At 45.6% G+C, this 13250-nt stretch overlaps 3 protein-coding genes across 3 annotated transcripts in view; 2 read left to right on the plus strand and 1 right to left on the minus strand.

Annotated features, from left to right (window-relative positions):
- Positions 1 to 13250, plus strand: part of LOC126565133 (uncharacterized) — a 358067-nt gene that overhangs the window by 90597 nt on the left and 254220 nt on the right. The window lies entirely within an intron of this gene.
- LOC126564526 (sodium channel protein Nach-like) lies at positions 7553 to 9350 on the plus strand. Its single transcript, XM_050221596.1, has 4 exons — positions 7553 to 7843; positions 7910 to 8961; positions 9027 to 9133; positions 9202 to 9350. Exons 1-4 carry the CDS (start codon positions 7553 to 7555, stop codon positions 9348 to 9350), a joined length of 1599 nt encoding a protein of 532 aa, XP_050077553.1.
- On the minus strand, positions 9538 to 12529 carry LOC126560504 (cytosolic 10-formyltetrahydrofolate dehydrogenase). The gene is made up of 2 exons (XM_050216463.1): positions 12462 to 12529; positions 9538 to 12372 (listed from the first exon to the last, which is right to left on the minus strand). The coding sequence occupies exons 1-2, from the start codon at positions 12504 to 12506 to the stop codon at positions 9538 to 9540; spliced, it is 2880 nt and encodes a 959-aa protein (XP_050072420.1). The 5' UTR covers positions 12507 to 12529.

Genomic DNA, 13250 nt, shown 5'->3' on the forward strand with positions numbered 1-13250 from the left:
TCTGGGTGAGGGCGCGCGAGATAAGGCGAGAGTCTCGGAATCTGAGTTTGACTTGTCGTGAGGGGAAACTGGTTTCCTTTGGACCTTTTTTCGTTACAACTTGCTGCTGATGTGTGTATCCGGATCTCTCCTTCTTAGTTACGCCGATCTTTCACCGTAGTACCAACGTGAGCAAACAGGAGCAATAAGAGAGGGCTCGGCGTAAAGCAAATCTCTAACCCTTTGCTTGCACTAGGGCACCCGACTTCAAAGTTACCCTACCCGAGTGGGTTTTAGTAGGTGATGATTTATATTTTTGTTGTTCACCAAAACCTGCTGCGCCGACCCTAATGGGAGTGTAAATATTTTCCTCACCACAACAACACCCGCGGCGGGGTCACAACACAACTTCCGATCTGATCGTTGTAATAACGAGGGTGCAATCCTCGAGGTAGCGACGACGATGGCGACACACTACTTCCAAGGTGCAGCATTCATTTGCTTAATTAATATTGATTGTGTAATCAACGACACTATTTGTGTGTGGTGTACATGCCGGGCTAAACGACACTAGTATCCTTTCATTTGCCAGCAAACTATCATCGGCGTACGCAAACAGACTCCCTTTTATTGCCTGCACAAGGGCGTTCCAGGTGGGCCCTGCTAGAGATCACTGCTTCGATGGTTCACCGCGACACATTGGGCGTGGGTGCATCCGCACATTACTTCGCACACATTTGCCACACTCACTGTTACCAGCTCACACTGGACACTTTCACTAGAGCTTTCCTTCTTTGCTGAAGCACGCGACACTGTGTTTCTTTTGCTATTGCTTTAAGGCTCGTGTGTTAACCACTTCACTAGCTTCAAAAACACAATCGTACGGCTCTACTTTAAACGGATTAAAATGCTTGCGAAAACGCTTTCGTTTTCCCGTCACTGCTGTATCGGAACACACAATTTCTCCTCCTTTTTTTTTTTGCTTTTAAATCGCTCTTCACACACGCGCACTCTGCCCAGAGTTGGTTTGGTCTTTACGTTTTCACACTGCCGTTCGCATCAACATAAGCTACCAACAGCGTTCCCATACACCTTGCCCATTTTTTTTATGCGCAACTTCCGATTAATTTTTCCGTTACGGTTCACGAAGCTTTTAAATTACACCAAGTCTTCCTGCACTGTGCGTACGTGCAAGTGAAGATTTAAAACGCGCCACAAAACCTGCACACAGATAATCGCACCGTTACATGTTACACAAACTGTTAGCGAGCGAAAATCGCGAATCGCTATTTTATTGGTTTTTGGCGTGCCGTAGACGGCGACCGAGGAAATTCGTTGATAATAACCGTACAGCGGCGATGTTCTTCGACTGTTACCACATTCTTCTTGTGCTTTTTGTTTAGCTACTTTATTATTCCGCTGTCCTATACGCGACTTAACGGCGACTTAACTAACTCCCCGGGAGCGTCGGACTGGGCGCACACGTCCGTTCGGATCGGCGGAACATAAACGAGTGAAGCTTTTGAGCTGCGAGTTGTGAGACGTGAGCATCGCGCGTTGCGCGTCGGTTTCTCGTTTTCGTTGTGTGAATTAGCGAGTGCCGCGGCACACTAATACCGTGTGTTCGTTGGTGGTGTGATGTGGACAATTTAAAATATTATTGTTTTCAATTTTTAAGATGATTTTAAACTGGAAATATTGCTGCTTAGAAATTGTGAAATCGAAAAAAATTAATAGTTGAATGAACACATTTTCAATTTTTTTTGGTGCGAAAACTTTTCTAAAATTTGTTTGGTTCCTTTGCTATAAATCAACATTGTAAGTGCCTTTGGAGGGCAGCTCCTGAAGGTATGCTATTACTTATTAGGTGGTCTTAAATTAGTTGTTTGGATTGGTCCAGGTTTGAGGCGGTTCAGTAGCCGAGGCGTTAACTAACTTCCTCCCTGTGCACAAGACTGACTATTCTGTTCAATAAAATCAATAAAAGCCAGTCCCTCGAGGTTATAGAAGAAGGAAAAGTACATTCGGATGCGGTAGATGCTCTTTGAAAACTAATGTAGACATAATGAATTCACAATTATTGAGAACAACGTTTAGCTCTCGACACATGAGCTGCTGAAGATTGCAATGTCTGTAAATATTTTTAAGTATGATCAAGACGGAAGTGAAAGCGGGAACTTATGGTTCAACTTGGGGCACACATAACTACATTTGAAATTAAATCAGTAGAGTGTAATCTTTATCTTTAACTATAATCTCTATCTTTAATCTCTATCTTTAATAATAATTTATATTATATGTCCCTCACTCACCCATAGTGTGACCCGTTACGTGTAGATGTGGGTGTGACATGTAAACCAAAAAGCTCCGTTCCGTTGAGCTTCCAATGTAAGTTGATGCAACTGCGTTTGAAAATATGGATTTTCTGAATTTCCGTACATGATGTCAGCCACTGATGTTAAAAGTAGGCAATATTCTTTAGCTTATGCTTAAATAATTTTATTACAAATAAACATTAATAAGGAAGAAAATCGTGTTGGTAATTTTTAAAAAATTGTCTTAAATTAAAATGAAAAATAATATAACAAAGTTTGTGTAGTTTAGTTGTAATATAAAGTGTAAGCTGATATGTACTCGAAAAATTCCTTTATTCAAATTATGCAAAATTATCAAACTATACCATTCAAAAAATGTCCAGTACTCCAGCGATACTGTGGGGGAATGTTTGGTCTAATTACTACGTGACTGTACGGATTTCCCTCTAACAGCAAATAACCGCCCATGAAAGAGCTCTTTCATTTCCCAGAATATTCGAAAAAACCAACTTAATCGTCTCAAACATGTTTGCTACAGAGGCAAAAAGAGTTCACCTGCAGATTTAACTGCATCAGTCCTTTCGCAAAACCTTTTTCAACCAACAGGACTTGGAGTACTGTGAAATTGGATGACGAATAGCGAGAAGACACCGTGAAGAGTGCACAGTCATACAGTCAGTTGTAGCTCTTTTGCAACACTTCTTTATCCGGCTTGGCTAACCGTTTGCTCTAGATCTAGTTTTAACTGGACCTGTCGGTAACCATAACCGGTGTCTCAAACAATCACCCATTGATACATATCAGAAGGTGTTAAATAAACACGTTTGATTTATTGGAGATGTTTGTTTACAAAATTTGACTATCTCCAAGAATGGTGAACGCATTCGGTTATCTCACAAAACCGGAAGCAACGGTTCGGAACTGCGGAGTAAAAGTTCGTCGCAGCTGGCAGTGAAAGGTCTGCCCGAACTGTGTTTGGTCCGACGCTGCACAACACTTAGACGGACACAAGACAAGCGAATGACGTGTGGTTCGTAGCAAAATCGTTCCAAATTGTGGCGCTTTGACGTCATAGCGACCAGAAGCAACCGCAAAAAAAAAGTGAAGAAATAAACTAGGCTAAATAGTTCCATCACATCAGTGTTTGCCACCATGTCTGATTGGGCGCCGGGCGTTGAAACCCGTGGAACCGTGCTCTGTATGATTTGTGTTTGCTTTTACGGGTACGAGGAGGGGAAAAGAAAGCATGAAAAGAGGGCTTGAGTATCGATAAAAGGGTTATCGACACCAGACACTCCGAGCTGTGTGATGGTCTGTAAGTTTGTCTGTCTCAACTTCCATACGACAACTTCAATCTGTTGCTTAACAAATGCTTATTTGTGGCGCACTGCTACTCATATAAGGGTGTTGTTGCATGCCAACCATGCCAAGACCATGCCTGCCGCTGCTGTTTACAATAGCCAGATAAACCACAAGAAATTGAGTGCACAGCACCGGCCGTTTGTCGCAACACGCTCGGTACAATAAAAGACAACATTGGCAAAGACACTCCGATAGGCACACTAGAGGGAGGACCGGTGTGCCATAAAAGAGCAACCATAAAATGAATCTGCATTTTCATGTTACCGGAGCGGAGATTTGTATTTCACGGAACGGGAAAGACGAGGACCGCTGGTCTGGGAAGGGTGGTGCCTAGCCGCACAAAGACAGTATTTACATTTTGAACCTTCAATTATCGGATTCTAGCGCCGATCGGTGTCATTGCTCCGGTTTGTTCCGCGTGCTGCTTGAGCCTGGGCGCCGGTGCAGTGCGCTTTCCATTGTGTTTCAGCTCCATTTCTGGGGGGCTAGGTGATTCCACTGACGCACTGACTTCGGACTACCGGGGCCAGCTGGATTGACGTACGTCCGCTGGAATTGGATTGTTATGGGGTTTTCCTTCATTAACCCTCCAGGTAGCAGAGCATCAACATGCTACTTTCTTTTTACAGATTTGGTAATTCGTTCCATATGTACATACATTCGCACGATTGGAGCTGCAATATTCGGAATATGTTAAGCTAGACACATTACTCAAGACATCCCCGAATTCTAGTTTATCTCAGAACGTGAATTACTTGTTCAGGAAATGTAGACACTGCGAATACGACAATCGAATATTTCAAAGGGCAGAAAACTTGGTACAGATCTTACTATGGACTGAATTTATTTTCGTAAGATAATTAATAATTGCAGACACAGCTAAAGCGAGGGTGAATTTGTTCCCCGAGCAATTGAAAAACTTCCTAACTTCCTTCCTTCCTAAGAGGAAGATGTGATCTCGACCTTTGAAGCCGTCCAATACAAGTCGATACAAACCAATACAAACCGATCCTGTACTAAAGCCTGAGGAAACTTTTTCATTTAAAACACCTGTCGCAACAAACCTGAAGCACGGTCCATATTGAACCTTATACGCTTCTTTGAAATGGGTTTGTGCAAAACTGGCGAAATCCTTTTAGCTGTGTTCGAGAAGAAGATGCCTGTATTTGTTGAAAGACGATAGATGACCTGCTACATTGACGCATTCTACGATCTGTACGGCGGCTTTACCATTATGCAGCAAATTAGGCCCTCAAGGCTTTTATTCGTGGGCAGGTCATGTGATGAGAATGGCACCCGACGATCCACCATGTAAAGTCTTTTTAGGTCGACACAAGAGACGTGGTAGGTCACAGGATGATACGAAAAGATGAGATTGATGTGTCCTCTAGAATAGCCGGGATATTGGATTGGCACAGGACCGCGCTAGATCGTGGGCGTTTGCAAGGAGTTTTGCTGCAGGCCTGGACCGCGAGTCGAGCATGCAAACAACAAATCTAAGGATCAGCTTAAGGAATGGTACCTAAGATTATGTACAGGATCTACCTGTTAATCAGAAGTAATGATATTTCTCGCAAAGAGAGAAGCAATAAGATGTATAAATTAAACGTTCTTTATAATCATTTTTATCATTTAATTATTTATTATATTTCTTTCTATTTATATTGCAAGGATGTATTGTTGGTAATAGAACTGCTGTTCTGACTTCTTGGGCCTGTTATTAGCTAATGTAATGATATGTGGCTAATCTTTGAGTGCCGGATGAATATGACATTTAGATTTCGGTCCTAATTATGTGGGATTACATTTCAACGAATTTGAGCTCACAATCATGTAAATACCAAAGCCTCAAATATCTACCACATTCAAGGGTTAAAAAAGGCCCTGGTTCAAGACAGTAGGGCTCACCGATGAAAATGGAACCTTTGGAAACTACATTTTCCTTACCGATTCCACCCCAAATCCACTATGACGTCAATGGGTATGGGCTGCAAACCTGCAACATTACCCACCTTCCGTGGCCCACGTCAGCAAGCGACCGAACCGGTGATGCGGTGTAGTGTAAATTCGATAATTTAGCAATCTCCCAGCTTCGCACAACCAATCTCCCGATGCTGGACGCTCTTCCACCGGACACCGGGCCCGTGGGTCGGTTTTGCTTCATCGCTCATTTCTTGTGCACGGTTGATTTGAGCCGAATGCGCATGCAGCACACGCACTGCACAGATGGTGGAAGAGGAAGGTGGTGCAGAAGGCGTGCGTGAGCGGGGTATGTTATGCAATTATTTTATTATTTTGAGGTCAATAGCTGGAAATGCGGTGGCACCCCAGTGCCGGCTACTAAACGAGTGGCGTGCGTCATCGTGTGTGCCATTGAAAGCGAAGCATTCGGTGTGGAATCGATGATGCGAAATGGTTAGAGCAACAAGAATCGCTTAATGATCGATCGCGCGATTATTGGTTAAGCTGCAAGCCAGATCCATTTTCCTTGAGACCTACCAGCATGACGGATGGAAGATTTAATTTTCTCACTTTAAGCGTGCAGACTTGTGGTTTGTAATTGGTGTGTATGGTTCTTACGTTCGGAGGTTTTTTGAAGGCTGATAAGTGTTATTTTTACTTAATTTTAGCGATACTAGTAGTGGTGATGGGGTGGTCCGATGGCCGAAACAGTAGTGATGCCGAGATTGGCTATTGAGCTTATGGTATACTAAATTAATGGAAGTTAGTAATGGCAGTCCAAGACCTCTTGCGACTGTGGTGTATGAGATATTCCTTTGACAACGGCTTTGAGGAGGATAGACTCAGAATAAAAACTAGAAAACACAATGAATCGTATGATTACATTCACGGTGCCCAGAATTACACCGACTCCACAATAAACCCTATCCTCGACATATAATCCTACAAAAGGTATACCTTACTGATTTCTAAACCATCATACGCTACGTGACGTTAGTCTACAATACCGATTGCATCACCAAATCACACGTTTCGATGCTTTAGCTTCATTTTCAGACAGCTGATCTAACGGTAGCCCTCTAATCGTGTAAAAACGATCAGATTAAGTAACGCGCGCTATCACTCATCCGAATCAACCGACGCACATAAGATCATAACTTCCCATCTATCTACCGATGCAGATCACATCGGGAACGATGGCTGTTAATGAGTGAGAGAGGTGATGATGGATGGCGACTAGTGAACCTGGGGCGATGGGGAGTTTGCAGAAAGTGGCTCAACTCTGGGGATGTGTGCTGGTCGGTTGTTTGATAATACACCACAGCCCCAGAAGCGATCGGTTGTGTTATTTCTGCGCTCGATTTGCAATATTGACGTCAATGGTGTGGATGAGATTATTTTTTTACCCTTCGCCGCGTCCTTTTGTTTTCACTCGTGTGCTTTCAGATTTCCAAACGGCACTCTATCTGGAGCACCGTGACAACGTTATATCAACAAAAAGCCCAGCGGCATAGCATAAAAAGTAAACACGGGAACTCTAGAGCCGCGCGATTTGCAGCCTATCGCAGGAAGGAGATAGGAAGGAAAGGAGGAGATGACCCGTGCACGAGCCGGTGGGGAAAGACCGTACCCCGATGTGGGTATGTCCCGAGACAATGTCAATGTAATCACATACAGGTTCTGTAAATAGCGCCCTAATCATTTGGGGGATTGTCTCGAACGAGCGAAGGTTAATTATGATGAGCACCGAGTAAACATAGGTCATGATCGTAATGGGGAGTTACAAGTATCACCATGATAGCGGGCTCTGAATAATTGATATGAATTCCCATCAGAGGATTGGATTTGATTGTGCGAGGTTAGCTCTTGGATACATTTCGGAATTGTCACCCCCAAGAGAAAGTTCTTAGCACACACGAAGAAAGTCAAGAATAATGCAGAAAACCACCTTTAAAGGACTAACGCAACGTGTGATCGATAGGAACATAGGGATCTTCAAGATACGCCCACAGCGTGTGGAGTTGAACTTTCGTCGTTGGTTCGGCAAACAGTTGCGGGGACTTTGCGATATTACGGCGCTTCACGGCTACAGTCAGATAGTGCGTGATGGATACAGCATGCTGGAGCGTACCGTTTGGTCCTGTGCCGTTGTGGCATCAACCATCAGTGCCATCACGCTGCTGATGATATCGTGGTCCTGGAGCGTGGAAACACCAACGGTCACGGTAAGTCCTCCGTCAGTACAATAGGTGGAAGTTACCTTCTAATAATAACTAGCCACCATCAAACAGGTTACCGAATCGACGAACTATCCCACCTGGAACCTGCCCTATCCCGCCGTAACGGTGTGCAACTTGAACAAGATCTCCGCAACGGCCGCACTCCAACGCGCTCAGACAATGCGTCGCCCAGGAAACATGACAGCAGCTGAGCTATCGAATATGTTTCGTTTGTTCCTGCACGTGACCGGCTTGGGACAGGCAGATCCAGCACAATACCGACTCTTACACGACATCATGCTTATGAACAATCTGGAAATACCGCAACTAATGGGAGAATTTACGCCACCCTGTGGAACCATGCTAGAACGATGCATGTGGAAAGGAACACAGTGGCGCTGTGACAATCTGTTCCAAGTGATCAACAGTACGGAAGGCTTGTGCTGTTCGTTTAATTACTACGGTTTGCTAAAGGACAACTACCCGAAGAAAATTACCGTCAGCGTTCCGAAAGACCCGAGACGTGTCATGGCTAGCGGTTTCCAGACGGGGCTCTCGATACTCTTACAACCAGACTCGGAGGATTACCACTCCACGGATGTAGGGTCGTACGGGTTTAAGTTGATGATCCACAGCTCTTACGACTATCCCGATAATGATGCGGAGATAAAGATTGTGCTCGCTGGTACGGAGTCGTTCATCACGCTCACACCATCCTCAACGTACGCAACCGAAGATGCTCTCTCGTTCGATCCATCCGTACGGAACTGTTTCGATCGCAACGAACGGGTGTTGAGTGTTTTGCAGCGTTACTCGTACGTTAACTGTATGGTGGAGTGTAGGGCAGCAACGATCTACGGAAAGTGTGGCTGCGTCCCATACCATTTCCCCAACAATGGTTCCTTGCGGAACTGCGAAATGAAGGATATGGAATGTGTGGTACGGTCACGACATCTCTACCAAACCGCTGTACCGGCTATGAATGGTTCGGTTGAACGGATGTCGTACCGATCGATTGCACCGCCGTGTGGATGTCTGCCAGGATGTGATAAAGTCCAGTACCCGTCGCAAATGGTTACGGGAGTGATGAATCGTTCGTTCTCGTTTAACGCTTTGTCGTTTTTGTAAGTTTGCTCACTATTTCAATCCATCGTTGCAATCTTTGTACACAAATGTTTACATTTCACAGCAAAGACATTCAGTTGAAGAATCAAAGCTTGGTGCACATATTCCTTGCCGATTTAACTGCTACACACTTTCGGATGGATATATACCAGGACTCGCTGGGTGTTCTAGGTGAGCATTAGGAGGAAATGTAAGAAGGAAACAATTTAATGGGATTTTTGATACTTTTTTTCTGACAGCTTCTTTCGGTGGAATATTGGGATTATTTCTTGGCTTCAGTATCATAACGGGCTTTGAAGTGGTTTATTTCTTTTCGATTCGTTTGCTGTTCGATGCACTAACGAACAAAAACGGTAACCGAAACGCTTCAATTCAAAATCATGATTGAAGCGTTTACTTTGTAAGACGGGTTGCATACATTTAGGCGTAAACGGTATTTTGCCAAATATTGTTGGTAGTTCTCTTTTCTAACAGCTCGGAAAGAAAATTAGAAACAGACTTATAAATGAAAAAGGTTTTAAAAATAATTTATTATTATAGCTTTACATTTTCAGCGATATAATATCTCCATGCGTTTAGTACTCCACAGTAACACACTTTGTTTTTAGGTACTCGTTTAAAGCTTCTTTGCCTGCAAACGAAGAAAAGAAGCCACACATTAGTTCACACTTCATCATTAGATCATTCAAACTATGCTTACCCAAATCCTTTCCGAATCCACTCTGTTTGAATCCACCGAACGGTGCTGCCACGTCCGTTTTATTGTAAGTGTTCACAAACACCGTACCAGCTTCCACCTTTTCCGCAAACAGTAGAGCCTTCTGGATGTCCTTCGTAAAAACACCGCTGGCCAACCCGTACTCGGTATTGTTAGCACGTGCCACCAGCGCTTCAAAATCACTTGCATGGAACTTTGAAATCACCATAATCGGACCAAACGATTCTTCCCGTGCAATGTACATGTGATCCTCAACGTTCGTAAAGACGGTCGGTTCGAAGAACAGTCCCTCCAGGTTTGGGACACGTTTTCCACCGTACATCAACGAGGCACCTTCCTTCAACCCGATCGCACAATACTCCTGCAGCTTCTCCAGATGGGCCCGATGATTTTGAGGACCGTGGGCAGTGGCTCGATCGAGCGGATCGCCTATCTTCATTGTCTTAATGCCTTTGATCACCTTGCGCACAAACTCGTCGTGGATGCGATCCTCAACAAACAGCCGTCCAGCGGCGATACAGTTTTCACCCTTGTTGAAAAACACTGAAGACATTCCGAGACGTACCGCCTTTTCGAGGTCACAGTCTGCGAAGATGACCAGCGGAGACTTTCCACCCAGCTCCATGGAGCACTTTTTGATGTTAGATTCGGCGCACGATGTCATGATGCGCTTACCGATTGGAGTGGATCCAGTGAAGCCTAGCTTGCGTACCAAAGGATGATCGGCGAGTGCTTGTCCGGCTAGAGATCCTGTACCGGTCAGCACATTGATCACACCCGGGGGAAATCCAGCTCTTATTGTAAGCTCAGCAAACTTAAGAGCTGTTAGTGGACAGACCTGGGCGGGCTTGATCACAACAGTATTGCCAGCTGCAATACATGCGGCCATCTTCCAGGAAAGCATCATCAACGGGTAGTTCCAGGGCGTTATCAAAGCACACACACCGATCGGTTCCTTCTTCGTGAACGTGAGCACATGGTTTGGACGAGCGGGATTTACCGGGATGGTGGTGCCTTCGATTTTATCCGTCCAACCGGCATAATAACGCCACGCATCAATCGACATGCCAACGTGTGTTTTGAGGGCGAGCGTGTAAACGGCTCCCGAATCGATGGATTCAATGGTCGCTAGTTCCTCCTTGTGCTGCTCCATTAGGTCTGCTAGCTTGTACATGAGCTGGCCTCGCTCGCGTGCCGATACCGACGTCCAAACGCCTCGGAATGCTTCATCAGCTGCTTGAACTGCATCATCAACATCTGCTTTAGAGGCACTAGCCACGTCACAGATCACCTGCTCGTTGGTAGGATTAACGATCGGCAGTGTTTTCGCTCCTTCCGCATCGACAAACTGTCCATTTATGAATAGCTGCGTGGGGACGCATATTTTACGTCGATTTGCCGTCAACATTACGTGCTTGCCAAGGTATTCAATGTTTGCACTTCGATCACCAGCACTACCGGCCCGCAACCGAATTATAACCTCCTGCAGGAACTCGCCGTACATCGGTGCCATAAAGAGTGTTTCATTGCTAATCGGTACCTCCAGGGTATCCTTAACTTCCTCCACCAAACGCACCACATCCATCGAACCGGCCCCGCAAGCGAAAAAGTCCGTCTCCGTCTCTATCTCGACCTTCAGGATCGATTTCCAAATGCTGCGGAGTAGCGTGTCCTGCTCTTGTTCCTTTTCGGTTAGCTCCAATGGTTTCGTACTGCTGTTTGCCTGCTCAAACCATTGTCCGGCGGGAATTACTCGATTACCACGCTTGAGACGCTTCACCCGTACCAACACTCCATCGGTTCCGGTGATGAAGATTCCTTCGCGCGTTACAAACGCAGGACCAACGGCACCTTTGAAGCGGATCAGCTTAGCATTTGTCATACTTCTTCTTGCACTGAGTGACGCACCGTACAGTCGAACGGGAGTCTCAGTACCATCATCCATCTCCACCGTTGCAAGTGCACCAGGTACCGAGTCTAAGCCACGGATGAAGTTGAATATCCTCACAGCGGGTTGGTTGAGATTGATGTATTGATTCTCTTCCCGAAACAGTGCAGGATCGTAACTAGCTCCGAACTCGATCTGTGGAATCTTGGGAGCCGTACCGGCGGCGATCAGGTCCACCGCTTCTCCCATTGCGGTCACACCTTCCGGATAGAGGAACCGCTTGTAGAGTGTGTCGAGCGTGTCATCACCGAAAACTGGACACTGTTTCTGAAGCAGAATTGGTCCCGTGTCGAGTCCATCGTCGGCCCAGAAGATAGAGAACCCGGCGCGCTCATCACCCTCAATTAGTGTCCAAGAGATAGCGCTAGCGCCTCGGTGTGCGGGTAAGATTGAAGGATGGTAACAGATGCTGCCGAACGAGGCTCCATCGATCACTTCCATCGGAATGAATTGACTGCAGAACGGGAGCACATTAAGGTTCGCACCTACCGAGCGGTACTGCTCGAGAACCTCCGGTATAGGGACACCTTTCCGACGCCAGGCCGCAAACTTAAACACCGGTATGCGATGTTGGCGTGCTGTTGTGGCCAGTATGTCCTCACGATTTCCTTTGTCGGCGATCGTAAACACACCAACCACCATGTGGTCTCGCTCGAGCAGAAGTTCGAGTACTTCAGCGGCGAAGTTGCTCTGGCCGATAATGGCAATTTTAAGCTCTTCAACATGCTGACCGTTGGTTGTTTTCTAATGAGATTGTACAATTAAAAAAACTCGTCATTGGAATGAAGAATCTTTTACACTTGTTAGGAAATTCATCTTCAACAACCACTCACATGAAACCCGTTTGTTTTTCTGTCACTCTGCACTGTGTCTGCCATTTCTTTCTATCACTTCCGGAGAATCGGATCAATCTTCAACAATGTCTAGCCGGAACCGGAGAAATCCTTTCTGCCAGCAACCACCGTGCTACGATTCGTACTGGTTCGCAGATCACGATCGGGACCCTTATTTATACAACAGTCCGGCCAGGCTCAGCTCCAAGGGTAGCCGAAAAGTCACAATCGCTTATCAACGGGATGCTGCATCATGCCACAAACCGTGCACGCGTATGTCTTTGTAGCAACCAGTGACTCCACGAAGCGCGCGCGCGCGATTAGAGAAGGTGCCAATCATGTCAGGGATCCAGACACGTGGTGAAGAAGGTATGTGTGGCTTGGTGGAGCTCTATGTCACTCAATTTATGCGATAATCAGTCCCCAGTCGGGTCAGTTTGTAAGGAATAAATTGCTGACTGTTGTATTTAAATTAAGCCAAAAGAACGCACGTAACACGAACACAATGAAGCTTTGCAGGTGGCGAGCCCCATATTCTGGTACGATTGTAGATTCTAACAGCCGGTGGTGTCAGTGGATCGGGACGCATATATGCAATCAGGCAAGTCACGGGTCAGGCGGCCATGCTATATTTACTAGCAGCGCCGTATTTACTCCCGTTCATAACCGATTCGAACCAGTTCCCGACACGGAGCCAGAGAAAGTTCAACCTCTAATCACTTGTTATCGATGATACGTCGATCGTAACACTAATCACAGCGCTCGTTGATGATGGAAAGGAGTTCATAG

This window comes from Anopheles maculipalpis, chromosome 3RL, assembly GCF_943734695.1.
Source record: "Anopheles maculipalpis chromosome 3RL, idAnoMacuDA_375_x, whole genome shotgun sequence".
Lineage (NCBI taxonomy): Eukaryota > Metazoa > Arthropoda > Insecta > Diptera > Culicidae > Anopheles > Anopheles maculipalpis.